Below are 27960 nucleotides of genomic sequence, written 5' to 3' on the forward strand. Positions count from 1 at the left end.
TCCAGATAAATTCGAGTAGCTGCACTTCAAAGCACCGTATCCCAAGGAAGTAGTCCGTGTTTTGAGTGATTTTCTTAATTTTACTTGTTGTTACCAACGGGAATACTTAATCTTTACATTATGTGAATTGCAAGCAATAGGCGGCGCTAATGCTCTCCCGTTATTGTAAGGAACATTTAAAACCAACGAAGAAGAAGCGTTAGCTGCATATTTCCTGTTGCTTCTCTGATGTCCTGACTTACGTTTCAGCTACTGGTTGTTAAGGTTTGTAATGATAACATTTCTCTTGTGAAAAGACACACATATGCCTGTTTAAGAACATTTTGTGTATGTAGGGATGGATAATGAATAAAAACCCCGACCACCTCGGAATCTTGAACCAATAACGCCGTCCGTTAGCCTTAGCGTAGCATTAGCATGGTTAGCAGTAGCAAGCTGCAAGCTTGCAAAAGATCTTTAATCTTTGTAGCAATATGGAATTAAGATGGTTGGTAATTCTGCAGGCATACCTTTTATACAGTAATAAGTCGGCATGTAAATACTACTGGACCAGAAAAGTGAACCTTTTAAAATTTAAAATTGCATTTTTGATTTAAGGCTAACGCCGTCCCTTTGCTGTCACAAAATGAATGAATTATAATTCTTCATGCCTTGCTTGATGTAATGCAGGGAAGGAACGATGTCAGGTGCTGGGGGAGGAAAGCGTCCCCCAGGCGGGGACAGCCCCCCTGGCCCACCTGAAAAGAAAAGCAAGAAAGAAGAGAAGACCACCACCACGCTAATTGAGCCAATACGCATAGCTGGAGTCTCCTCTACGGTGAGTTATATGGTCCTCACACTCTCAAGGCACAATCTGTCATCTATTTTTGCCAGACAACATCTACAATCCCTAACACTCATTATTTTGTTTCTCTGTTTGTATGTGTTTGTTAATTCAGGAGGAAATGGACATGAAGGTTCTCCAGTTCAAGAATAAGAAGCTATGTGAACGCTTGGAGCAGAGACAGGCAATGGAGGATGAGCTGAGAGAGAAAATTGAGAAGCTGGAGAAGAGACAAGCCACTGATGACACTACCTTGCTGATTGTTAATCGCTACTGGTCACAAGTAATTCTGTGCATTTCATTATATTGTTAGAATCCATTCTTGAATTTTAGTTTCCACTCTAACCTGATTTAAGAACTGGCACATTTTATAAAAACCTCATTTAAATGCAGCGGTCAGATGAATCTGTTTTTTTAGCACGCTTGCATTTGTGTGAGGCAAACCAATTTGGCTTATATCTGGTAATTGCAGATCTTAATATTTTTTCCTGTTACCAATTATAGCAGGCACATGTGCATGTATAAATTAAGAAAGCATTTCCCAGCTCTTCCATCTGATGGATTGTCATCTTTTTGTAATTTGTAAGGATCTGAGTGTTATAAAAATAACTCCCAAAAGCTATATAGGTGTTATAGATAATCATGGTACCTTAGGCAGGTTATATAGTAGGTTTCATCCAGATTGATCAGCATGTCTAGGAGGATAGTTGTTATATACATAGGTCCAGGCTCCACGTCCTATGTATCCTGTACATGTTTTCCACCTGTCTGCCTTAACCTGATTGTACACATAGTGACAGGTATTGGTTGGTTATCAGGATGTTTAGAAGTTATTTAGCAACACGTTCTCCACAAACATGGGTGCACAATTGGAGAGGGGCGACTGTTGTTCGGCCGTCCCCCAGTTCAGTCACAAACAGCTCTCCTACACCGGCGGGCTGTTTAGTCATAATCCCACAGATGGTAGCTTTGCACCTTTGGCTCCTCAGCCAAGCACTAGACACCAAATGTCTGAACCTGCGGTTCCTCTTGTACTGAGCAGGATTACTATTGCAACAACACATCATCAGGTGGTCTAATCCCAGCTCACGTTCCCTATTGGTACGTGAACAATCCAACGCTTGGTGAATTCTGCGTCACAATGATAGGAAGAGCTTACATCGAAGGATCACAAAGCAGTGTCGCTATACATATACTTAGCTGTACTAAGGCTTAAACTCATGGTAATAACTTGTAAAGAGAATTAACACCTTTTTCTATGTCTATCTGACTTGCAGTTGGAAGAAAACGTGCGCATTCTGCGCAAACGTATTGAGCCAGATCCTCCAGTTGTTTCTACCCCCGCCCCACCCTCAGCAACCATCCCCGATCAAACACCAATGGAGGAAGATGGTGTCAACCTGGCTTTGCCTTCTGGCGTGCCTCCCCCTCCTGTGCCAGAGGCCCAGAACGAGGGTGAGCGGCCAGAGCAGCAACAAGAGGAGTGTCAGGAAGAGGAGCAGCAGCAGCCCCCTCCTCCCACTGGAGACGATTTACTGACACCAACAGAGCCGCAATCGGATACAAAAACAGGTTAGCAATTTTTTTTTTTATGACAAATCGTCTGTCATAGACTATTGTAATCTGCTTTATTCATTCATTCTCAATTTAACTTAGTGCATCTTTATGACTTTCATTACTCATGAAGTTACATCAGTCTGAGTCACTACTATTTATATTGATAGCTAATTTTATGCAACAAGACTGAACTTCAGGCCTTGTAATTTAAGGATATTCTTGTTTATTGTGTGTTGACCATTATTCAAGATGCGTATTAAATTATAGCAGGGGTAGGCAACCTTTCTGATGAGTGCCATCTAGTTTCCTCAGAAGTCAGTGTGCCATATAATTGCATTAGCAATAAATTTAATAACGCTCTATATGAACAGTTACACACTACATAGAACAACTTTATACAATTGTATTTGTTTGCAGATGTTGGCAGCTATCAGTAAATAGTTATCAGCTATTTTGAAACAAAAAAAGACACTTTTTATCCATAACAAAAACTCCATAACAGCAAATGAACTGTACAACAGAAAACGCAAGTGCTATTTATGGTCTCCTCACAACAATGATAAGAAATAATAAACTGGGCCAATGTGGCATGTTTGTTAATACAGAGATACGCATGTTAATGTGATCTCTGGTCTCCCACTCAGAGACACAGGTCTCCGAGTGTCCAGAATTCAGACGGCTACCTGAGGACACTCTTCATGTGAGAGAAAATCTGCTCACACAGACATGTAGAGCCAGATACTGTCAATAAGGCCTCTGCAATGTTCTGAAGACAGTTAAAATTGTCAGGTAGTGATGTCCAGCAGGTGAAAATGCAAGCTCCATGAACATGCACAGCTATGGATTCCAACTGCGTTTGTAGTTCTGCAAACTTTGACCCCCCCACAGAGTCGAGCTTTTCAGTTCAATCAGCTGCATTTTGATGTCCTCTGTGTCCAGCCAGTTAATGCGAGACAAATCCAGCTGCTCATTAAACCTTTCTGGTTTGATCAGAAAAGAAAACATTGGTCCATATACCTGAAAGTCCTAAAAGCACATTGTGAATTCTGTCTCGAGCCTACGGATGTATCTGTGTATTTCCGTGGTGCTGATGCTGCGCTGAGCGGAAAGCTCCTGAAGCATTTGAAGTGTTGGAATGTGGAAATTTCAACATCGCTTGAAAAAACTGCCAGCTAGCAACATCCCTCTCACCGGTAGGCTAAGTGATTTTTAGCCAATTACAAGTTGAATCTGGTAGTTGGGGTTGTTGGCTAAGATACTCTCATTAAGAAGCGGCACGACTAATGTGTCTATGCGAGCTGATTTGCGATGTGCACTGCTGGCCTGGCTATTTATGTTTTAATGCACCTTCTCAGATTAATTCACTACGTGTCTTGCCCAGGGCTGGACTGGGACAAAAAATTAATTACAAATAAATTAATATTAAATAAATTTAAACAACAGCTGATCAAGCTTAAACGTGCTGCTGTTGTTTAGTGCGACATCCGCTGGTTTCTTCTTTCTGGTGCAAAGTAGGAGATAAACAAACAAGAGAGAAAAGCCGATCAGCTGATCATTGATCAGTTTCATGATTGAAGTAACAACAGGAGAGGGAGGGGGAGAGAATGAGAGAAGAAGAGGCAGCTGTGCAGCATAAAGACAGAATAAATCCAGCTTTGTGTCTTTGTTTCATTCTAGCTGAAGTACGGGACAAACTGTGTTCCTTTTTGGCTCAATACGAAACGCGTAATATTTTCTCTGAATGTGGGACGATTCCATTTTTTACGGGACGGTTGGCAACTCTACTAACGTACCTTATGAATAAAAATAAAGTTCACTATCAGTAACATCGTACGAGTTATTGTAACTGACTGTAAAAAGTCAGCACAACGAAAATAAACTCCACCTAAACTTGGTTTATATCTAACCCAGATAGACTGCAGGTCATAACTTCTTACCTTAAGTTCAGTTCACCTGACACTCGGCGCCCGCCTCGGGTCTCTCCTCCTGCCTCCCCTTTCCCTCATCCACCTGCTGGCCTCTGTGGAATCTCCGCCATTGCCACCACCAAACAACGGAGTTATTTTTACACATCGGCCAGCACCTGACCAGTCCACCACCTCTCATTGTTTATTACCGTTACTAAAAAAGAAAATTAAAAAAAAATCTTCGGCCCATAAAAACGAAAAATCACCAACGGCCGATGGCCAGTCCAGCTATGGTCGTGCCATCAGTTAACCCTTCGCGTGCCAGCTGTTGCAAGCATGCCCAGGGTTGCTGACCCCTGAATTATAGTGAGGCAAAAGGGAATGATAGTGGGCTAAAGAAGGCAACTGTTGCAGTATTTCTTCCATCTGTTAGCATGTACTGCTGGCTACAAACTGCAGAAATCTAGAGTATTATCAAGACTTTAGTCCCAATCTACACAGTCTGTATTTGGCAGATTTCTTTTTTCTTTGCTTTGTATTTAAATAACAAATTACTCGGAAAATACTTGTTTATACCAGACTTTACCACATTGGACTGTGCCAGCAATAGATTACTGTTTTAATTGTAATTTTTTTTTAAATTGATATTTAAGAATTCTATCAAATTGTTACTTGCTGACTTTATCATTTTTACATATGTGCAGATACATCACCACCACCTCCTCCCCTGAGTGAAAATGCCAAGGGTTTCTTGTCGACTCTGGAGCAGAGCAGTGAGGAGGAACTAACTCTGCACCTCCAGGACCGCATGCAGTTCAGCAAAGAAGCCATCGCCTGCTTGGTCTGCGTCTTTGATAGGCTGCACAGTCACATCAGTGACATGTGCAAGGTGGTCCAAGCTGCAGGTAACTGTGGAGAAATGTTTGTTATTGACACTTAAATGTACAGTTATAGTCAGAAGTTCACATACGTTCATCATAGTGATTTCTTTGAACTGTTCTTTTTCCATTTTTTTTTTTAATCTTCAGTGACATTTAAAAGTCAAAAATTAGGTGCACAAGTTTGAATTTCATTTGGATTTTTTCTAATTTACACAGGGTTAAATTAATTTATACAGAATCAAATATATACATGAACTCATTTAAATCTGTAAATATGTTGAAGGTTCTACAGTTTCTTTTAACTTGACAAGGTTCAGGTTTGTTAACTTCTCTTTGTGATCATGATGGACTACAACTAGTGGTTTCTCTCTGTCAGCATAAAAAATATTTGTTTGACAGCACTCTGTGGACTACCAATACTCAGAAAAATAGGAAAGTCCAAAGAACTCAGTGAAGATCTGTGAAGGAGAACTGTATTTACAAAAGCTGGGAATGTCTCCTGCAGTTATTTGTGAAGAACTTAAACAAATGTGCATAAATACAAATTATTCAGATGTGTCACAAATTTGCAAAATATTGTAAGAAGACCCAAATTTTCACTCTCAGATGAGAGGATGTTGGTTAGGATGTTCAGGAACATCCCAGGAACTGGAAGCTGCTGAAACACCAGGATCAATGGCCAGAGTGAAGGGAGTTTCACATCGCCATGGACTGAGAGGGCGCCGACCAAGAAGGAAGTCTCTGAACCGAAGTTGACACCTTCAGGCTCAAATGAAATTTGGATCAGCCCAAATTTCACAAGCCAAATACCTTCAGGAGAAAAGTGTGTTGTAGAAGGCTCTCAGTCATCCAGGTCATTGTAGTCTAAGGAGCTTGGAAAGAAAAGTGTCTGGACTTTAAGTTTCTTGAAGGCATGACAAATGGGGCTTAAAAATCTGGGACTCTCCACCAGTTGCTCTTAGAAGTGAAGAAGCTTCTCGGATGAGAGTTGAAACCTCTTTGAGCCGTTTGGACACAATGAAAGGAGGTATGTTTGGAGTAGTAGAGATGAGGCTTTCAAATCTAAGAGTTGAGTTGTCAAACATGGTCATGCTTTGGGGCTGTTTTGCTGCCTGTGGTGCTTGTACATTGCACAAAGTGGATGGAATAATGACGGCGGAAGAGGACTACCTCCAAATTCTTCAAATTTCATCTCAAATCACACACAAAGTTTGACAGTGTGACACAGGTGTTCCATTGGGACACTGATGCCAAACACATCCAAAATGGTTTTGAAAAGGATAAAGCAGGCTAATGTTAAGCTGCTGGAATGGCCTTTCCAAAGCATCGCTCTTACCCCAGTTGAGAATTTGTGGACCATGTTAAAAAGCCCAATCTGTGCCTGGAAACCAACCAATTTAAACGTAACAATTCTGCTAAGAGGAGTGGTAAAATATTCAGCAAGAAGCATGTTGATGGATATGAAAAACATTTGATTGGGGAGCAATTTGCTAAGGGATGTTTGATCAAATATTAGTGGGCGTGTGTGTGTTTGGATATGGATACGTTTGACCCTGTGTGGTTTTGAAAAAATCAAAAATAAATTCAAAATCCCTCTATCCTGAAAAAAAGAACAGTTCAAATAAATCAAGTCCAAATTACCCTGACATTCATGTGCATGAGTGTAAGTAAACCTCTGAGCACTGTATCTTACATCATTTACATTAAACTAATTACTAGATTTTTGAGTTTAATGCATCATAACTGAGTTGTTGGAGTGCTTCCTTTGATACTTGTTAGTTTGGCCAAATTAGAATGACAGTATTGGGGGTTTTGGGTTTTTTTTGGTTTGGTTTGGCAGGATTTGAAGATGACAGCCAGTCTGACATCATCAATCTGAACTGCACTCTGCTGGACGAGAACACTCGACTGCGAGACTTAGCCACTCTCCTGCAGGGAAGACACCATAAGATGTCCATGGAGGTACAAAGTCCTTAGTATTGTTTAAGTGACTCACCATACACGTTGACTGTTTGCAAGTGTAGTTATTTCGAGTGTTTCAGGGTGAATGAATGAGGAAAACTAGTGATGCAGCAACTATTCACATGTCCCACTCTCCTGCAGTATAATGAGCTCGTGGACAAGGTGACCAGCTCAGAGACCAAGGTGACTGAGATGGAGACAACGGTGGAGGACCTGCAGTGGGACATTGAGAAACTGCGCAATAGGGAACAAAAGCTTAACAAACACCTAGCAGAGGCCATGGAGCAGGTGTGTTTGTTTAATGTCCCTTTGCAACTTTTGCATCAGCCCCCTTTTTTTTTTCTTTTTCTTTTTATAGTGTGCATATTTATTTTTAAATCTTTCCACTAGGCGTAGGCTCTGTCGTTTTCCCTCTAATACATGAGTTGACATTGATAAGGCTCTAAGCATCAATGCATGTCAAAACAGCTGCTTCTACTGGTGCACAGCTCAAAGGTGGGCTGTGCATCAGTAGAAGCACAGCAGTTTTCTGATCATGAAAATTGGATGTCAGAAGAATTACAGAGTAGAGTTGTATGCTTTTGTTCACAAGTACAGACAAACACAATCTGCTTTAACTAATAAGCCAAATGTATTCTTTTGAGTCTTTGTTGAACACATTACTTACATATTTTCATCATAGTGCAAATTGGAATTAGTTTATTTTGGCTGGTTGTTAGTCCATGCTTCCTTACAGAGCTGCTTCAGGTCTGGCATATTCTTAGAAAGTCTGGTGTGCACTTGAGGTGGATTGGATTAAGATCTAAGTTCAGAGTGGTTGTTTTGAAAGGCAGACTGCCCTTTTTTGTAGTAAGCTTTACTTTGAAGTTTGACAAATGTATCCTGCTGGATCATCTAACACCACAGATTTTTTTTCTCTCTGTAGGCTGATTGCAGGTCTAATTTGTGAATTTCCATCACTATGCAAATCATCAGTTTTAGTTAGAAAGTGCAGGGACCTGCTGAAGTCACCTCAGCAGATGTTTCTTCAAACTAAATATTTCTCCCTTTGTGAGTTAAAGTAGCTCTAACCCCAAACTTCCAATCTTGCTTCATGGATTTGATCTCTAGCCCGGGTCGGCAAGATTTGTTTGTCTTTTTCTTTTTTTCTTTTAAATGTACACTGTAAGACTTTGATGCAAACTATGTGGATATGCACACAAGTGTTTTTAGTTAAAATAGCTTGTTTGTCCATAACTGCATGTGCAGATGTGACACTTTTTTCTTCTTTTTTTTTTTAAACGCACACAATAACAATCATTTACTTTATGTTGTTACTTCCTGACACATTTTCTGTGTTTTCTGTCTGCAGCTCAAGTCAGGATACAGCAGCACTGGCAGCTCAGGTGGGCTGGCTGGAGGCCAGATTACACTGAACATTCAAAAGGTTAGACGAAAGTACATGTTTAAATCTTTACTTAGTGTTGTGTAACACGTTTTTATATGCAACTTGCCTCCAAAAGTCCACATTTCTTTTACAATGTGGTCTTCTTTTCCCTTTTTTTTAATAGTTTGAGAGTCTCAATGCAGAGCTGGAGCACAACCAGGAGCTGGCAAATAGTCGCATGGCAGAATTAGAAAAACTACAGGTGGAGCTCCAGGAGGCTGTGAGGGAGAGTGAGAAGCTCAAGGTAAATGTATTTGAATCTGCATACCTGTGAGACGGGAGGCTAATTTCATTTTCCTTCTTTATTTGAATGATTTTCATGGTTTAGCCCTGCATGTCATCTCACTCCACATCTGGGCTTTTCAGATGGACCTGCGTAATATTCCAGAGGAGGTTGTGAAGGAAACGTTAGAGTACAAATGTCTGCAGTCTCAGTTCTCCCTCCTGTACAACGAGTCTCTAGGAGTGAAAACCCAGCTGGATGAGGCACGGGCTCTCCTGCTCACGGCGAAGAACGCCCATCTCCGACAGATTGAGCACATGGAGGTGACTCTCAGAGCATTTCTTTGTGTGTTTGTGTCAACATTAATATGATTCAGAGAAAAGATGAGACTCCGGAGCAGCTCCTTCAGCCTAAGCTTGCAGTGCATTGCAGTATATTTTTTACAGTTTAAACTTGTATGTGTTGTTATTAGTGCTGTCAGCGTTAATCTCATTAAAATGACGTTAACGCCATAACCGCATTAATCCGGCAAATCTCCATTAACGAGTTAACCACGCTAATGCGTGGTCAACTCACCGCGGGTCGATCCGCGGTGACTCGTTAACAGACATTTGCTGCGTTAATGCAGTTATGGCGTTAACGTCACTTAGACGAGATTAACGCTGACAGCACTAGTTGTTGTTAACACTCAGAAACATGGAGAATAATGTCTCACTGTTTTTAACCTTTCAGAGTGATGAGCTGTCTCTTCAGAAGAAGCTGCGGACTGAGGTCATCCAGCTGGAAGATACTCTGGCCCAGGTGCGCAAAGAATATGAGATGCTGCGTATTGAATTTGAGCAGAACCTGGCAGCCAACGAGCAAGCAGGTACCTTTTCAAAACACTCTCACACTTCAGTCAGGGACATTGTTTTGCGTGTATATTCGTCTGTCGAGAATGAAACTGTATTTGTTATATTTTTTAATGTGCTTCAAAGCTCAGTAGAAGAAAGAAATGTACCATATTTTGTGGGTGGTACTCGAGTGGATATTAAGGAAGATATCAGTCAGCAAACTAATCCTCTCTCAGCTCTGCAGAGAATATTGCATATCATCCGTATCAAGCTGTCAGTTCTGTGCACTATGTGATTAAACTCATCATTTACAGCTTCGTGATGCTAGCTGAGAGTGCTGAATGAGTCAAACTCAAAAACACCCACTGACTGTCGGGCTTTCATCTTTTTCTCAGGACCGATCAACAGGGAGATGCGACATTTGATCAGCAGCCTCCAGAACCACAACCTGCAGTTGAAAGGCGACGTGCAACGCTACAAGAGGAAATTGCGGGAAACGCAGCTGGAGATCAACAAGGTAGGTTACGTCATTTACTAACATGCGCTTACATTATCTAATTGAGGTGTCTGTTCTGAGGTGTCTGATGATGATTCTCAGTAAAACCGTTGTGCCATCAACAGTTACGCTGTCAGAGTGGCGACACTGGAGTTCTGATTTTGGAGGAGACGACGAGCGACAGCATTGACGTGAAAAAGGAGGAGGATGAAGACCAGGAGGAAGAAGAGGAGAGGAGGAGGGAGCTGGAGAGACAGCGAGCCCGAGAGAGGGAGCGGGAGAGGGAGAGGGAGGCCGAGCGAGAACGAGAGAGGGAGCGGGAGAGGGAGAGGCAGCGCAGCGACGAGCTGAAGAGGAAAGACTCAGACACACTGAAGATGCTCAGAGTAGAACTCAAGTACACTGCCCTCTATTTAACTCCACATTCATATGTAGTAACTAAATGCGATAAACACACATTTCCTAAAATGTTGTTACTCTCATGATGAATATTTTCAAATTATCTTTATTATAAAACAAATAGGAAATCTTGCAGATTGTAGGAAGTCTAGTCATAGTGTTACTCTAAGAACTGCAAAGTCTGCCAGTGTTTTGTTTTCATAATTAGAAGCACTCTGCTAATTAAAATGCCATGACTGTTTATTTTAATGTAATCTCTAACCAATCAGGAAAGCCCAAGAGTCCCAGAAAGAGATGAAACTTCTGCTGGACATGTATAAGTCAGCGCCAAAGGAGCAAAGAGATAAAGTGCAGCTGATGGCGGCCGAACGCAAATCTAAAGCTGAGGTTTGTTTTGTTTTTCCTTTCCGTTTGTACTCTTTCACTTGCTTTTTAGAGCAACTGGTAGGTTAGATATTTAACAAAACAAAGTAAGCTCTCTGTCTCTTATGGTCCAGGTGGATGAGCTGAGGATGCGAGTGCGAGAGCTCGAGGAGAGGGAGAGGAAGGAGAGCAAAAAACTGGCTGATGAAGACGCCCTCAGGAAAATACGAGTGGCAGAAGAGACCATTGAGCACCTGCAGAAGAAACTCGCTGCCACTAAACAGGTGTGTGTGTGTGTGTGTGTGTGTGTGTGTGTGTGTGTGAGTGCAGTGCAGTGCAGTGCAGTGGTAATCTTCTCAGAGCACTTCACCTTAACCTGTGTTTTTACCTCCTCGTTATTTCTCTTTTACTTTCCAGTTTATAAAAAGTTAATGTCGGCAAAACGTGATGCCTAAGAAGCTCGTCCTAAGCTCTTTGTCTTCCATGTGACGAGTTTTGTACCTAATAAAATATTTGAACCATAAACCTTATAAAAATGCCATATTTAAGCTTTTGGGGTTTCCACCGGCGTTGAATATAAACAATCAGCGGTGTTAAGATTGAAAGTAGTGCAGTGAGTATTGCATTTGCCTAAGGAAGGAGTTCTACTAATCTTAGACGACCAAAGAGGAACTGAAAGCTTACGCTGTGGCCTGGCTCTGATCAGCTGAGTATGCTAATGCTAACCTGCTGGTAATGTTTTGAGCTGTCACGATTATTGTTACTGGCACCATCCCTTTGATAATCCATGCGCTCAAATTTGAATTTCTTTTGCAATTTTTACTTTTTTATTTTTTTGCCCTTTTTTAGTAGGCACTCCCAATTTCAGTGTTAGGAGATACGTGTCTAGTGGCACTTAAAAGCATTTGTCTTTGCTGGAGTACCAACAGCTCTCTTAACACCTGAAATGCTGAAATGTCAGCACATTGTCTGTATTTGTCTGTTTTGACCTGGTTCACTGGAGATAGGACAAAGTGTTTTCACTGGGATGTAAACTACAGATTTTGTACTAGAAAGCTGGTGGGTTAAAGTTCCCAAATGGTAAAAGTTTCTAATGAAACAAAGATAAACAGATTTTCTTTTTTTTAGCACCGTCATTTCTCTCTTTCTTCCTCTTCGTCGTAAATGTGCAAAGGTTTTCTTGCACAATACAGTCTAAATTTGTTGTTCATTTTGCATAACATAAGCTTATGTCATGATTAGTCTGTCCATATTTCACAAGAATTGTTATTCTTAGAGTGTTGGTTGCTCTTCACTCTAATTTTACTAATGATCAGGATCAGGGTCATAATTGTTGTTTTTAGCAAAGCCTTCAGGCACACTGCTTACAACTTCATCAGATTCTCACTGGATGTTGACTGAATCGAATGTTTTCCGAACAAAATCTCGATGTTGATACATTTTGCATGCACACATTGATAAAGAGTGAATTTCCTGAAATAGCTTGAAAGATCACTAAATATACAATATCCTGTGTTGTATGGTGATGATCATGACCTTGGTCCTGCTGGCTGACTCCCATGATGTTTTGTGCCTTCCTATCACCATTGTGTTAACATAAGTAGTATGGTCAGCGCTTGGGCATGTGCATGTGCATGCTTTGTGTGGCTATGGTTACTAATGATCATGTGGTCACCAGACTCCTGAACTTAAATGCTTTAATAGAGCAAGGTTATTGTGTCCTGGATATGGCTGTTTGTGCAATAAAGTCTTATCACTTTCTTTTTGTACTCAACACTTTATACTAACCGGTGAATTGTGAGCCAGGTGAGCTGCTATGCCACTGATGTTCTGGTCACTTTGAAAAGCAACTTAAACTTTATGCTATCTAGCAGAAATATTCACCCTCTTGTCTCGCAGCAACACTGTGCCACGATTATCCTGACAGTTTAAGGGGAACAGTTTTAGACCAGAGTGTGAGAATTCATTTTGGGTGGGGACATATTATTATTATTATTTTTTTTGGGTTGATCCAATGTGATATATCTTCAGTATGCAAAGCACTCTGAGCTCACTCACTTGGCTGTGCTGTCATGCAAATGTTGAAACGCTTAAGGAATTTCATTTGTAAGAAAATGCAGAAAATAAGAGGGCAGATACTCATGACATTCAAATCTTTATCAGCCTTGGGTTAAACGCTGTTCAAGTCATGTCACTGTTATTCTGCATAGATGGTGGCTACACCCATATTAGATAATGGGATGCTTTTTTTCTTTTTCTTGTCATGATATTAATTTTGCTGAGAGTAGGAGAGGTTTATGAATAAATGTTAATCACTCTCTTCACCTATGTCAGCCAAGAAATGGTGAATTCTGGTGCAAATAACTGAACATTAAGAAAACAGATGTTGAGCTCTGATGGTCTGTATGTCCTCATGCTTGGGAGGTCTTGCAGAACATAATTAACAGGAGGTAAAACACAGCCTGCAGTGAAATATTTATTCAGCTTTTCACTTTTGCCTTAATATCTGGTATAAAGTTAAAGCGCAGCAACTAAAACTCCAGTGGTGTCAGATGTGTTTGATTTGTTCCCCTCAGTCCTCGGCTGCCAGAATTTAACTGCCAAAACTATCCAATAAACAGGCTACTTATGAGTTCATCTGACTTTTGTTTATAGGCCCTAGCTGGTTCATAAAAAAAAACAGCTTGAACCAAAATTTACAAATAAAGCAAAGCTAATTTTTTACCTAAAAACAAACCAGGTGTGTCTGTATTGAGACGTCCGCAGTCTTGAATAGTAGGGTGGGAATCTTTGGCAGTATCTTGATTCAATTCAGAACTGACTGACTCATTAAAAAGAGAGGGAGAGTGGCACAAAATCGTGGCTCTTAGTCCAGTGTACTGTGTCAAACTTCTGCTTTTTGCCCACTGAGCTGCAAACACCACCTACATGAAAATTCAGCTAATTGATCTTAATGTGCAACATAGTCTCAAGAGAAGAAGCAGATAATTGTGTACAAGTATAAGGCTTTTCCCCCCTTTATTTTTTGATGCATAACTTATGCATTTAACTAAATGCTTCTCTTTTGTCAGTAGTGTTGAACAGCTGTTGAGCAGCACTGCTAATGCTGGGGAAAAGCCATCTTTATCCCAAAAACAACTTTGTTTTAGTGCTGGAGCTTGTTTTTTTTTAGTAAAAGCTTTATGAAATGAGTTGTTCTCTAGAGTATATTATACAATCATAAAATCAAAATACAGCCTAACAACTGCTTTTAGTGAAAATTAATAAGGCGACAAGGGAAGCATTTCCGAGCTGTAGACCAGGGGCTGTCAAAAACGAGGCCCGGGGGCCAGAATCGGCCCGGCAACGACTCCAGTCCAGCCCCTGGAAAGTATTGGAAAATACATTTTTGGAATTTTAACGGTTTTCTTAATTTTTTACAGCTTTTCCTATTAATCAAGACCTACCCTCAGCCATTCATACAGTAGCAATGTAGTAACAGATAAACAGCTAAAAGACAGAAAGGTTTCTGTTTTTCACCATCTATAGAAATTGCACTTTTTCTTATATTAAGACATCTCAAGGGTTAACTGTGTAGGTAAATGTCTTTACACTGACAGAAAGTGGAGTTTGATTCATTCGACTTCAGATCAAAACAGGTTGTGTGTGGTAGGCCATGTAAAATGAGTTGGATGTCCAAATTCTGTGCTAGTTTGATATCATGAACTAGTGATGGGTGACTATAAGTTTAATGTAAGATAGGATGGCATCCCCAAATGAAAAGAGCTCAGCAAGTTGCTCATTCTTGATGGCACATTGATCAAGGATGCACAGGTTTTCAGAACTGGGGGGAAAAAAGAAAAGAGTCTCTGTTTATGTCTTTGAGTCGTAAGAAAGTAGTTTGGAAAATTAAATCCTTGTGATTCTTTTACAGTTATTTAGAAGTGGTACTTTTGGAGGTCAAACCTGCGTGTCCTCGTCACATTCTTATCTTAAAGACTGAAAACTGCTGTTGAAATCGAGCCCCGCCTGTTTCATAAACTGGAGGGCAGAAGCAGCACAGCTGACTGTCACTCTTTTCACTGTTTTTAATATCTGACGCATGTGTTTTTCAGGAGGAGGAAGCCCTGTTGAGTGAGATGGATGTAACAGGCCAGGCCTTTGAAGACATGCAGGAGCAGAACAGCCGGCTGTTGCAGCAGTTGCGCGAGAAGGACGATGCCAATTTTAAGCTAATGAGCGAGCGAATTAAATCTAACCAGATCTACAAGCTGCTGAAAGAGGAGAAGGAGGAGCTGGCTGACCAAGTTCTTGCTTTCAAAACCCAGGTGAGGTACAACTTTAACCTGACAAGGCAGCACTTGTGTGTTTAAAAAATAAAAAATAAAAAATTGGGTCAGAGCAGTGAAGCACTCGCTGGCTACTTTTTGCTCCCTCTTTTAGGTGGATGCCCAGCTGCTGGTTGTGCAGAAATTGGAAGAAAAAGAGGGAGTCCTACAGAGCACCCTGGCAGCTCTGGAAAAGGAACTGGCTGTCAGAACACAAGCACTAGAGCTGAACAAGAGGAAGGTGAGGAGGACCATCAATCAGAAGGATGTTTTATATAGAGAATCCACTTTAGAAGACCCCTGTTTATGTTGACCCAAAACAAGCCAGTGTAATCACTCCACACTAACACTGGGGCTGCAGGCCAAAAGCACAGGCTCTCATTGTCATTTAAGCATTTAAGCATGTAAAAAGTTCAAATATTAGACCCAGAATTTGTCCCTGTGGCCACATTTGCCTTTTTTTTTTCTCAAGTAGTTTTGGTTTCGATGTTTCTGGTAATTGATGGGAAACACTGCAGACACTGAGACAAAGTTATTGAGGTCATCTTGTCACATATAAGGATTTTTATTTATTTTATTTATTTTTTTATTTTTTTGCCCACAAATAAGAACAGTCACCAATAACATTAAAATGAGTCCCAAAACACGACAAAGGGACTGCTTACGTAATCGAAACAGAGTTGAAGAATAGCCTAAAAACTCATAATGCTCACCATACCACCGCCACATTACATCTGAAAGTTGTCATCGTTAGGTGTTTTTATTGAGTGCGCCTGTTTCCTTCCTCGCTGCAGGCAGTGGAGGCCGCACAGCTGGCAGAGGACCTGAAGGTGCAGCTGGAGCACACGCAGGCCAAGCTGAAGGAGATCCAAGTCTCTGTGGCTGAGAACCGCACTGCCCGGGAGAGGGAGAGCAGCAACCTGAAGCGAGCACAGGTATGCATGCACTGCGAGTGTCACTCCAAATCTAAAGCTCTGATTGGAGGATGCAGGTCTAACATCTTGGGGATTCTGTCCTTACAGGAGGATCTGTCCAGGCTCAGAAGGAAGCTGGAGAAACAGAAGAAGGTGGAGATGTACTCGGATGCAGACGAGATTCTGCAGGAGGAGATCAATCAGTACAAGGTGAGAAAGAGGAGGCTGTGTGCAGAGAACACAAACACACCAATAGCTCCCAGGCACAGTCTGAAGTTGGATAGCTACATAAAACATAACTGTCTAGTAAAATTAATGCAAATGCTCCGGCTTTGGAATTTGCTTTACTGGCTGTGTTTCAGTTGTGAGCACGGGCCATTCAGTGATTTGTCTGCGCTTCAGGGACATGAAACTTGTTTGTTATACCCTTGAGTAGTAGTTATATTACTCAGGAAAATTAGGTAATGACTGAGCTCACATATGGCCCATACACATGTGTGTTTGTCTGTTTTCAGGCCAAGCTGCGTTGCCCCTGTTGTAACACCCGAGACAAGGAGACGGTGCTCACCAAGTGTTTCCACGTTTTCTGCTACGAATGTCTGAAGATGCGTTACGACACCCGACAGAGGAAGTGCCCCAAGTGCAACTGTGCGTTCGGAGCCAACGACTTCCACCGCATCTACATCACTTAAGTCACTCTGGAAGAAGAAGAAAACGAGGCGTGACTACAGAAAATAGTAGACAGAACCAAAGGAGAGAAATAAATAGAAAAGTGATAAAGGAACTGGAGATTTATTCAAAGAGGCAGACATTTCTGGGATCACAGATGAGTGTGTCCCCTGTTTTTAATCTCTTTGGAAGGACTTGTTTTAATCCATCTTGGTTATTTTTTTTCATTAAGTTGGTGACCAAACAGAAAAGCCCTTTTCAGACATTAAATGCACGACATCCTGTCAGTCAAACACGGGTCATTGTTAATGCTCCTAACGGCTTTACAGTGACGCAGAGAGCCACTGTACGCTCCACACTTCCCTAACGTTTAGTCGTCTTACCTGCTGTCACCCAGAGCAGGGTTTCTGAGTCAGCACGCGCTGCAGCAAATGATAACAAAATCCTCCCACCCCTATCACGCCCACTCCGAGAGCAATCACTCTTCTGAATTGGGAATGGGGGGAAAAAGCATCATGGAGGAGTGTTTTTAATCTTATTTTAAATGGAAGAAAAAAAACGTTCTTAAGCACATGCTGTTGGTGTCAAAAGCATTGCAGTGAGCTGAGCAACTTGCAATGTAAATTCATAAGACTTTAGTGAGTGATCAAGGTTGTTAGGTCCAAATTAGTGAGTTTGCTGCTGTGAAAAAGTGATCAGGGTGCTGAGTCAGACTGAAAGCAGGCCTGCTCATGAGTGCATGTCTGAAAAGGGTTTTAGTGACACATCGGACTGAGTGTTTGTTTTGTAGTTAATAAACAGTTTTTTTCGTGCACAGTGATTTTTCTCTTACAAGTTGAGCTGCTCGGCACTGTTCTCCTGTCTTTGCTGTTCTTTACTGTGTTAAAATGGTCTCTTTTTCACATACCGGACCCACTTTTGCAGTCTCTCTCTCTCTTTTATCTTTTAATGTATCGTTTTAAAAACTTGGAACTGCAGTGAACTGTGTTCGATCATCTTGAAATATTGCTTTGAATTGTTTAAGTCCTGCTGGTTTTTTGGAGGTCCCATAAAGTCATTGAAGCTGAAGTTTAAACTCACAAATTAAAAGAAGTCGTTCTTTACATCCCCCAGGCTCGCATGGTTACAACTAAATATGTTTCTAATATATAAAGTAAAACAGCCAGAGCTGCCTTACGTCTTTAGTTATGCTATAGTATTAACAATGCCTGAGAGACATCAGCTAGTTTGGCTCCCACTCAGCACATGCAGGAGTGTTTGGATCACCTTGGGCAAGGTCCTCTGTGTGTGTTCATCCTGTTGCCATGGTTCCTGCCTGAGAGTTTGACACAACATCTGCAGCTTATAGTGCCTCATTACCGATGAAATCACTGCAGTGGAAAGTCGGCTCATATGGGTGTCCTTAGTGGGCTCTGCTGCTCCAGGTCCTCTTTAGACCGCTTTCCTAAAGGTTAGCCGTGACAGTCAAGTAGAAAAACATCTGTGCAACAACATGCGTCGAACATAATTGAGCCAATGAAAACGACTTTTTTTTCCCTCTCTCTCTCTGATCTGATGATGTGAGCTATTTAGTGGGAGGTTGGTTAGCGTCTGTTTGACGTTAGCTTGTGTGGGAAAGGCAGTTTGCACCATGTTACAAACACATAAAAAAACTTCCAGGCTGCATAGAAGAAGAGTGAATATGTGAAAAAGAGGCTTTATAGGGCATTTGGGAAGTGTTATCCCAGCCTTCCCTGAGAATTGGCTCCAAGTGCGCCAAAATAGTTAGATACTTGAATACCTGGGCACTGGCTGTTTGAATTCATGTGAGTATATGGATGCCATGAATAAATCAGCAGACTTGTATGTCCGTGTGCTTCAACCGATGTGGTTTTTATTAATGTATGATGAGATAATGCTGTGACGGAGGCCAGCCTGATGGCTCTCCGAGCGTGCGTCCACTGGCTTTGTTATTGCATATTTGTGCTCCAGCAGCAGCAGCAGGCTACACCCAGCTCCAGGCATTAATAACAGGGACTCTTCCTATTCAAACGCAGTCTCCAGACCATCACAGAGCTGTTGTGTTTTAGCAGAGGGCTGAAGAGTGGACACAGATAAACCTCATCTTACTTGAATTTTAAGCAGAATTTCCAAATGTCTTTAAAAAAACATAGTAGAAGAAAGAAAAACATCTGAGTGTCATCTGTTTTTGCCTCGGTTGCTGTTTCCCCCCTTTTTCTGTGTATGGGACCCAGACTCATGCCAGAGAGTTGTGTTTTTTGGCAGGGAGGACGGGGTGACGTCGACAGGCGTGGTAATAACAATGAGAACACTATTAAGTCCAGACTACGCGGGGTCTCGGAGAAAGAGAGAGAAGGGGAGAAAAAAATGTAGGGTGTGCCCTTAAAATATGACATTTATGTATTGAAACTCATACCTGAGGTGGTAAAAAACTTTCACTCGAACTGAAACAAATGCAACCACACTTTATGGCACTGGAGTTTCCTGTGAGTCGGGGAGTGCGCACAGAGAATCCGAGCAGTACAGTACATAGGAAATGACTCATAGGAGTGGAGCTGTTAGCGTGGGTGTGTGCGCGCTATTAAAACAAGGCGCAGACTCCTCCGTATGACTCACTCTGATGCTCGCTTTTCCATGCTGAAAACCAGCACGGACTGTTAATCAGATGAACTTTCGGGAATTGTGTGGCCGACAGCGAGCAGCTTTCCCTCCGCAGACATCATGGCTTTAAACGCTCTTTGCGCGCTCTGCGGACTTATTATTGCGGCGGTGACCACTTTCCATGGTGTGAGCGCGCAGAAAAGTAAGTGAAATACGTTTTTTCCCCTCCCTCACCTTTTTTTTGGGAAAACAATCTTTACTAAAAGAAAGAAAGAGCAGGGGAATACCTCGTGTGCGTTAAATGGTCCCATTTTTTATTCTTATTCCTAAATTTTAATTCATAAGTGCTGGCGTGTTTTTGCGTGAACACTGGTCAGAGTCTGGTGGTTTGCTCTGCTTATAATGGAGTCAGATAGTGGGGTCTGCTTACAGAGCCGCTTCCTTTACCAGCTGCATTTCTCACCGGTTCCGCATTCCGATCGCCTTATTTCACCTCATCCATCCGAGCCTCTCGGTGAGAAGGACAAGCCACATGGAAATGCTCTACCGCCTGTGTCCATTTTGGACAAAGACACGTTTATAGGGCCTCGAAAAAAACAAAACCCGAAAAAACAGAAAACCCAGCTTTTTAACTTTGTTTCCACAGCGCTCTGAAGTTTTAAGTCTTAATCCCACCGGAGAACACCAGGCGCAGAGTGCACCAAGAACATAAAACTCTGAATAATTAAATGGGTTAGGGCCATTTCCTCAGGCATTAAAGTGCCAAATGCGTTTCCAAAGAACTAACAGCAAACCCTGTGCTTTAATCTTGATTCTATCTGTGGGAAATCTTCTCTACATCTGGACATCAGCTGTTGATCCACCCACCCCTTCCAGTTCATGACAAAATACAACACCCCCACACCCAAAACACCCTTTGTCAGACTAGGTGTTGAGACTTGCCAAGGTCTCTTAGTCAAAAAACAAAACAAACAAAAAAACCTAACATTTTGGTTTTTCTCTCCCACTCCACACTGATTTGAAAAACTTAACCACAAGAAACACCTGTGGTATTAAAGAGATGTAGAGATGAATGATTCAGCTCCTTAACCTTTTAGCTTAATGCTTGAAATGTTATCAGTCCCATCAAGTTTCGGGTTGCAGAGGTCACCCAGCAGTCAGGCTTCAGTTCCTTCCAGTTACCTTTTGAACTCTTGTGCTGAAGTCCAGCTGCATGATGTAGTGCTGAAATCATGAGGAGAAATGCTTTACAAGGACTGTGACACATTTTTTTACTGTGACCAGAGCTATAAAATGAGTCAGTCAAACCCTGGAGGGAGACTGGCTGTGGAGGACGGAGAGTCTCTGAGGGCCTGAGCATGTGGCTGTAATATAACCAGAGAGTCAAAGTCAAAGGAGGTCAAAATGTTTCAAACATGAGTGTGTGAGCAGGTGGCTTTTGACTACAGATGGTCTAACAATGACCTGTACTCAAAAACCATACAGCGGCATACTCATGCAGGTCTCAGAGTTAACTCTGGATTTCTTCAAGCTGTGACTGATGAGACAAATGAAGTGAATGTAAAATGTTTCCCAAGTAAGGTTCAGTTTGGACTGGTGGATTTGGCCCAGTGCTCTCCACATCCCGCAACACAGAAACATTTGTCTTCTTTAATATTTAGCTTTCATTAATCAGCAGCATAGATGTGACAGCTTTTTAGCCCAGAGTTCCTCCTTCATTCTCATTTGGTAGCTTCTTATACTTTCTGTAACCTTCATTCTTTCTAATGGCCAGTAGGGGGCAACTCGTGTGGTCAGAAAAACAGTAAAAATGACCATACCTCTTACTTTCTTTAATACCTCAACACCATGTTTCTGATGTGTTCATTGTCCGATTTGCTAGTTTCAACTTATGTGTAATACAACCTGATGTTCATTTTGTAAACTATGGTTGCCATTAAAAATAAAACCGACACCAAAGCCGTGGATGCGTCACTGTGTGGCTCGCTTATGAATTTAAGCTGCTATGGTCTGAATATTCATATGATGGCATCTTTATTTAAAAAAAAATTAAGATGTTGAGTCTGAAATACTAAATTTGAGACTTCAAGAGATAAATCCCCATCAGTGATGTCGCAGTGGCTGTGGCCATCTTTTATCTACAGGCTATGGTCAGGGCCCCTTGCATTTTACCCCTTAAGCACAGATTTTCAATGTGCAAGCTCTGATAGCCTTCAACAGATGTCCCTCTGTCTTTTGTCCTGTCTCCATGATGGAGACGGCTGCCTCTTCCTGAGCCTGGTTCTGCTGGAAGTTTATTCCTGTTAAAAGGGAGTTTTTCCTTCCCACTGTTGCTAAGTGTTTGCTCATACAGGCTTCTGTATTAATGTTTATTGTTACTTTACAACATAAAGCAGCTTGAGGCAACTGTTGCTGTGATTTGCAGCTATATAAATAAAGTTGAACTGAACTGAATTAACTCATCATCTGAAAACAGATGTCCAGAGACTGAACCCGAATGTTCCCTGCTGGTGTCGTCATTGTTGAGTGATTCGTCACCATAGCTAGTTTGTCTTCCAACCTGTGGTTAGAATTGTGAAACAATGTATTTTAACTGAAACCATGACCTTTTCATAAGCCTAACAAAGTAGGTTTGATGCGTAAACCCAACCACACGGCAACTGACAAAAGTAAAAAACAACAACACCCATCAAAAAATAGCATTCCCAGAATGGAGGGCAAGATCTGTCTCCTGGGTGGAAGTCCTCCAGCCGGCTTCAGCCTCTTCATGCAGACTTTTTTTTTGTTTTGTTTTCAATATCTTTTCAGCCAAGAAGGTGCTGCTCTGGAGCACTACCCCTGAATGTTGGAAAAAATGTTGAAACCAAGCATCAGTAATGTGACGAGTTCTTAGGTAGCAAGCTCTGGTTTGACCTGAAGTGCATCCTAAATACTAAGAATATTTTAATGTCACGCTTCCAGTTTGCTATGACGACTTCTGGTAAAATATTTATGAAGAAAAAAGAAAAAAAAAACACACACCTCTGAGGCAAAGCCGAGATAAGCCTAATAATGTCACGGTGACATTATTAGGGCTGAACCATAGATACTACGCTTTTGTTTCAAAGCCTATTAATTACTCCTCCTCAACTAGAGTGAATTATCACTTCAAGAGTCTTTATTATGTAAACTGCTTGATGCTCGTTAAATTGACACATTATTAAATGTGGGATCTATTTTACTTCATTTGCTGCAACTTTGTTTCACACTTTGCTGATAATACTTTTATGTTACTTTTTAAGTCAGGCTTTTGAACCACAGAGTAGGTCTTGTGATCAGGAGTAAAGGATTTGAATACTTCAGCCATAGCACAGTACTAAAGAGATTTACTTCATATTGGTATTCATCACTTCTTTGTTTCGTTTTTCTCCAAGCCTGCCTGATCTGTTGTAGTTTCTACTTTCCCCTTTGTCTGCTCCAGCACTGATGAGGCGGTGCATCGTCTCCTGAGCTCGGTGTAGCAATATATTTGTTACATGTTACTGCCGCAGTTTCCTATGCCTTCATTTCCCTACTTTGATATGCGTCAGGTTCACCTCTGTGAGTTTTGCTATTGCTGTCAGCGGTGGTTAAAGCCAGCAGTTATGAAATGTTACCACAAATCATGACTCGGGTAGTTTCTTGTTAAAATTGTTGAGCATAAAATATGTTTTTTTTTAATTCTATGCAAATGCGTGTCTTACACATTTGATGAGGAATGATTATCATCATTTATCAAGTGTCTCTGGGTGGTTTCCTTGTTGTTATCTGTAATGCTGTCATGTCTGGTATTGTTTGACCTCATTAGGTTGACTTTGTGTTGTAATATTGTTTTTGCAGAGATCGTACTTCATGCATGTCTTCAGGGCATTAGTGCATATGTGTTTCTTAACCAAATGCAGGATGTTAAAGCTGGAGAGAAAACCGCACACTTTTAAAACAATAAAACGGCCTCTTCTCTCAGCCTGTCTCACATCTTTAGCCTTGTCCTTTCCTTATCATCTAGGAAGTGCATGGCTTTAATTGTCCGCCTGGCTGGCTGCCAGGAAAAAGAAACGAAGCTGTCCATCGTGGCTGCGGAGGTAGACGTTTTCTGTCTCGCTAAACCAAACTGCCACTTCTTTTTCTCACAGATGCAAATTTATTCTCTGGAAGTCTCACATAAACGCGCATAAGACAATTCGACGGAAGCACTCTGTGAAAGCACATCCTGCTCTTCACACACATGGCCCGAATGTTCACGCACGCCAAACCGACTACTTGTCTGTCGTGCAGATGAGATGCACCGACAGATTCTCCACAAAGGAATTTCCCAGTTTCACTTTATGAGAAGAGAAATCATTTGATGTCCTGTTCAGGTCACGTTTTTACTGTAATAAGTGGATGGAAACCTAATTTCTCCTTCAAACCACCTGATTATGGTTTATTTGGTTACCTTCTAGGATTACAGTTTGAGATAATGACCGGAAATGAAATGTCACGACTAACCTGCTTCTCTGTGTGTGCAGGTCCGTGTCGGAGCTCGGAGTTTTGGAGCTCAGACTATGATGGTTGCTTGCCCTGTGAATCATGCAAGCAGTACCCGAAAACCCCGTCCTGCAACACATGTGAGCCACTGAGTCGCATCTGTTAAAACATCTGTTAAAACTTGCTTGTCGAGTGTTAGAGCTACCATGAAAAATTATTTGCCCCCTTCCTGATTTCTGGTCACACTTACATGTTTCAGATCATCAAACACATTCTAATATTGGACAAAGATGAGCTGAGAAAATACAAAATGAAGTATTTTGGTGAAGGTTTCATTTATTAAAGGGGAAAAAGCTATCGCAACCAACCTGCCCCTGTGTGAAAAACTAACTGCCCTGTCTTGTTAAATCAATAATTAACTGTGATTAAACAATTTTTTGGAAGGTTCTGCTCCATTTCATGAGCCAGACACAGACCTGATTACTGCCAGACCTGCTGAATCAAGAAGTTACTTAAACAGAACCTTTCTGACAAAGTGAAGCAGGCTAAAAGATCTCAAAAAGTAACACATCCTGCAGGATCTGAAGAAACAGCTCAGAAACAAAGTCTCCGACATCTATCAGACTGAAAGAGTTACAAAGACTTTTCTAAGGCTTTGGGACTCCAGTGCACCACAGTGAGAGCCATTATTATCTACAAATGGAGAAAACATGGAACCTACCAAAATTACCCCAAGAGCACATCAATGACTCACCCAGGAGACCCCAGAACAACATCTAAAGAACTGCAGGGCTCACTTGCCTCAGTTAAGGTCAGAGTTCACGATTCAACAATAAGAAAGAGACTGCACATCTTGATGATCCTCAAGCCGTTTGAAAAATAATCTGTGGAACTGACGACACAAAAGCTGAAGGTTTGAGTCCCGTTACAGCTGGTGTAAAACATCATACCAACAGTCAAACATGGTGATGGTTATATGGTGGTCTGGGGCTGCTTTGCTGCTTTAGGACAACCTGCTGTAATTGATGGAACCATGAATTCTGCTCTGTGCCAGAAAATCCAGAAGGAGGATGTGCAGCCATCAGCCTACACCCTGAAGCTCAAGCACACTCAAGCTCAAGTCCACCTCTGAATGACCCGGAGACAGCAACATTTTGGAGTGGCCTCATCAAAGTCAGGACTTAAATTAGATCGACATGCTTTGGCATGACCTTAATCAGGCTGTTGGTAATGGACAACTCTCCAGTGTGAATTAAAATGATTCCACAAAGTGGGCCAAAATTCCTTCACAGCGATGAGAAGACTCATTGCCAGATAAGGTGGCAGGACCAGTTATTAGGTTTAGGAGGTCAATACCTTTTCACACGGAGCCATGTAGGTTTGGAGAGGTTTCCCCTTAATAAGTGAAATTATTATTAAAAACTAGTTTGCACTTACCCAAAGAATGCCCTCTTCTTCAGCCTGTTAGTAAAGCAATCTGTCGTAGAAAAGATGTGAACCAAATTTTCAGTTTCTTGTCATTTATATTGGTGAGTTTTGACATTAATTGCCAATAAAAAAAACCAAATGGCTTCTTTTAGCTGTGTTTAACACAAAAGTGTTGGTGTTAAAGTGGAATTCTAATGGTGTTTTTTTTTTTTTAAATAGGCAAATCAGTGGATGAGACACCTGACGTGTGGAAACTGGCAGCAATCACCAGCTTCTCAGTACTGGCTGTGGTGCTGGTCAGCGCTGCACTGATCATCGGGGTCATGGTGCATCGACGCAAGTCGCACAAACGGCCTTTACGTGGTAAGACGCAGGAGAAAGGTGTTTCCTTTGATGCATTATTTTAGTGTAAAATGAAGGGAAATGAAGTTCACTGCTTACAGTTGTTTTCCCGCTGTGTGGGAAAACAACTGTATTTTGATCCTGGAGAAATCTGAAAAACTGGAGGATGCTTAGGGAAGGCCAATAGTCTGCTGTGCATTATCTTGTAATTATGAATTAAACGTAGTTTCGTAGTTTCCGTCAGCTACTGAGTATCAGTGGTAAGAGCAGCATTTGCGCATGCAATTATGATTTCTTGGACGGGATTAGGTAATCCTCTTAAAAATTGTTTGGCGTCTCTGGTGTAAAGCAGTTCTTGGTAAACGCGAGAACAGTGTGTGCTGCTCCTGTTTTGTTTTTTTGTTTTTTGGTGTGAAGACTCTGCAGCTGAGTCACAAAAGGCTCAGGATGTATTTTATTGTATTCAGATTCACCGGGGCCTTTCTAACAGCAGGAAAAGGATAACTAAATTCTTGATGCCCTTTGTGTTGTCACAGCTGTTTTGGAGGAGCGTCAAAAACATTGTTTTAAAATGCTCATTCATTTTTTTTAATCTTCACTTATTACAGAACCTATCGAAGAAACTGCGGGGCCACTTTATCAAGCTTAAACCACTCAGTAAGTATCACATGACTCTCTCGCTGTGTGGTGCAGCCAATCATAAGAAAGGTAGAAAGAGGCACAAGTGTTATTTCAGACGGCGTACACAAAGAACTGCGACTCCTTCAATGCTAATGTGAAAAATAAAAATCACAGAGTGGGAAACCATAATAATGGGTCCACTTTTGAAAATGTGACTGTAAAGCGAGGTGGACTAAACTGCTGTCACTGCCCCCACAGCCTCATCGTCCTCTGAAAACTGATGTAACAGAACCAAGGAGCCACTGGTTACTAGCCGGGAGGAGGAAACCTCTGAACGACGAACCGTGTACTCTGACTGCAGGGTATACCTCGACCAGAAATGGACCCTTTTTATTTTTTTTTATTTATTAGACTGGTTGGTGAAGAGATAAGCTCAGTTCTCATGCTTGGTGTAGGTCCAGTGGTTAAGACGGGACTTGCCATGAGCAAATCTCACACCTCTGTAGGTATATTAACAGCATTATACTAGTGGTATCATCTTTTAGAACTTGTGTGCCTTCATATTCCACTCCGTTGAGATTTTGATCTGGATCATTGGGGGGGGGGGTTAGGCAGGTTTGACTGAGAATTAACCGTAAAACTAGAGTCTGTACGCCTGCATTGTGTTGTGCTGTTTTCAGCAGGACTCCAGTGAATGTAACACAGCTACATCCGCCAGCTGGGCCACAGTTTGATCCCCCCTGCCGTTCAGCGGGGTAACACAGGGCCTCTCTGCTGGTCATTTACCACAACAGCCTCTGAAAGATAGATCACATGTGAGTAACACATACTGTTTGGCACATTAAGGCCATATGAATGTAGCTACCTTTTTAAAAATCTTTTTAGGTGAATTGTACTCCAACCTTTGTTCCTGCCAGTACCTGTTCTTGTAGTTGCCTGACGCAGTGAGAACGCTGTTGAGTAAAGGAGCAAACTGTACTCATGCACTGTTACTGGGTCTCCTGAGACCAACACAGACCATTTATTGCAGGTCTCTAAAATATTGTCTTGTCTGGTTTTTTTCCTTTTATTTCATTTAGAGTTTAGATATCATTTTTGCCTAAAACAAACCCTGAATTCACATGACTGTTGCAGCAGCGCTTTGTAACCCAGGATGCTTGAAACACTAGACGTACAGCCCCAAACTGCTAACATGTGAGAATGTTGTGAGGAATGTACTGCAGAGAGGAAAACTAACTACACCTACAGTGTTTTAAACAGAGCTTCAGCAATCACAGCGCTTTTCAGATCTGCAGCAAGGCAAAAAAGAAAAAAGAAAGGATGGTTGCAACTGCAGTGGTCTGTAATTTTGTTGCCGCTGAAGCCAACACGAACCACAGCGGACAGGGTTGTTGTCTTCAGCTTTTTTTTTTTAAGTTTTTTTTCCTTGCGATAATTCGACACCGACAATGTTTCAGGTCACGGATCTGTCTGCTTGTGGGTGAACCCTCTGGCAACAAAATTGGGGAACCATTTATATTGTCTGTTTTATTGTTTATTTCTTTTCTTATTTTTTAAAAGAGGTCTATATTATTTATTTTAGTATGTTGAGCTGTTGTAATGCAACAAATGTGACAGACAAGCACAGTTTTAAAGAGACACCAGTGAAGATCTTTTCAAAACGTCCACCAGGCCAGCTATTACTGAACAATATCTTAACATTTTCTACTTGTTTCTCTTGCCT

At 41.5% G+C, this 27960-nt stretch overlaps 2 protein-coding genes across 2 annotated transcripts; both read left to right on the plus strand.

The window, feature by feature from the left end:
* The first annotated feature begins 128 nt into the window (after positions 1-128).
* On the plus strand, positions 129-17865 carry rnf40 (ring finger protein 40). The gene is made up of 20 exons (XM_026178831.2): positions 129-264; positions 670-817; positions 939-1106; positions 2101-2395; positions 4992-5192; positions 7009-7130; positions 7272-7418; positions 8482-8556; positions 8681-8800; positions 8923-9102; positions 9512-9647; positions 10008-10129; positions 10234-10505; positions 10777-10894; positions 11005-11154; positions 14965-15177; positions 15293-15418; positions 15972-16112; positions 16200-16301; positions 16607-17865. Exons 2-20 carry the CDS (start codon positions 680-682, stop codon positions 16781-16783), a joined length of 3003 nt encoding a protein of 1000 aa, XP_026034616.1. The 5' UTR covers positions 129-264; positions 670-679; the 3' UTR covers positions 16784-17865.
* A 1312-nt stretch (positions 17866-19177) lies between these two features.
* Positions 19178-27355, plus strand: si:rp71-1c10.7 (uncharacterized). Its single transcript, XM_026178838.2, has 5 exons — positions 19178-19563; positions 23888-23986; positions 25494-25637; positions 26225-26273; positions 26496-27355. Exons 1-4 carry the CDS (start codon positions 19482-19484, stop codon positions 26263-26265), a joined length of 366 nt encoding a protein of 121 aa, XP_026034623.2. The 5' UTR covers positions 19178-19481; the 3' UTR covers positions 26266-26273; positions 26496-27355.
* Positions 27356-27960: the final 605 nt, after the last annotated feature.

The sequence above is a fragment of the Astatotilapia calliptera genome, chromosome 8, assembly GCF_964374335.1.
Source record: "Astatotilapia calliptera chromosome 8, fAstCal68.1, whole genome shotgun sequence".
Lineage (NCBI taxonomy): Eukaryota > Metazoa > Chordata > Actinopteri > Cichliformes > Cichlidae > Astatotilapia > Astatotilapia calliptera.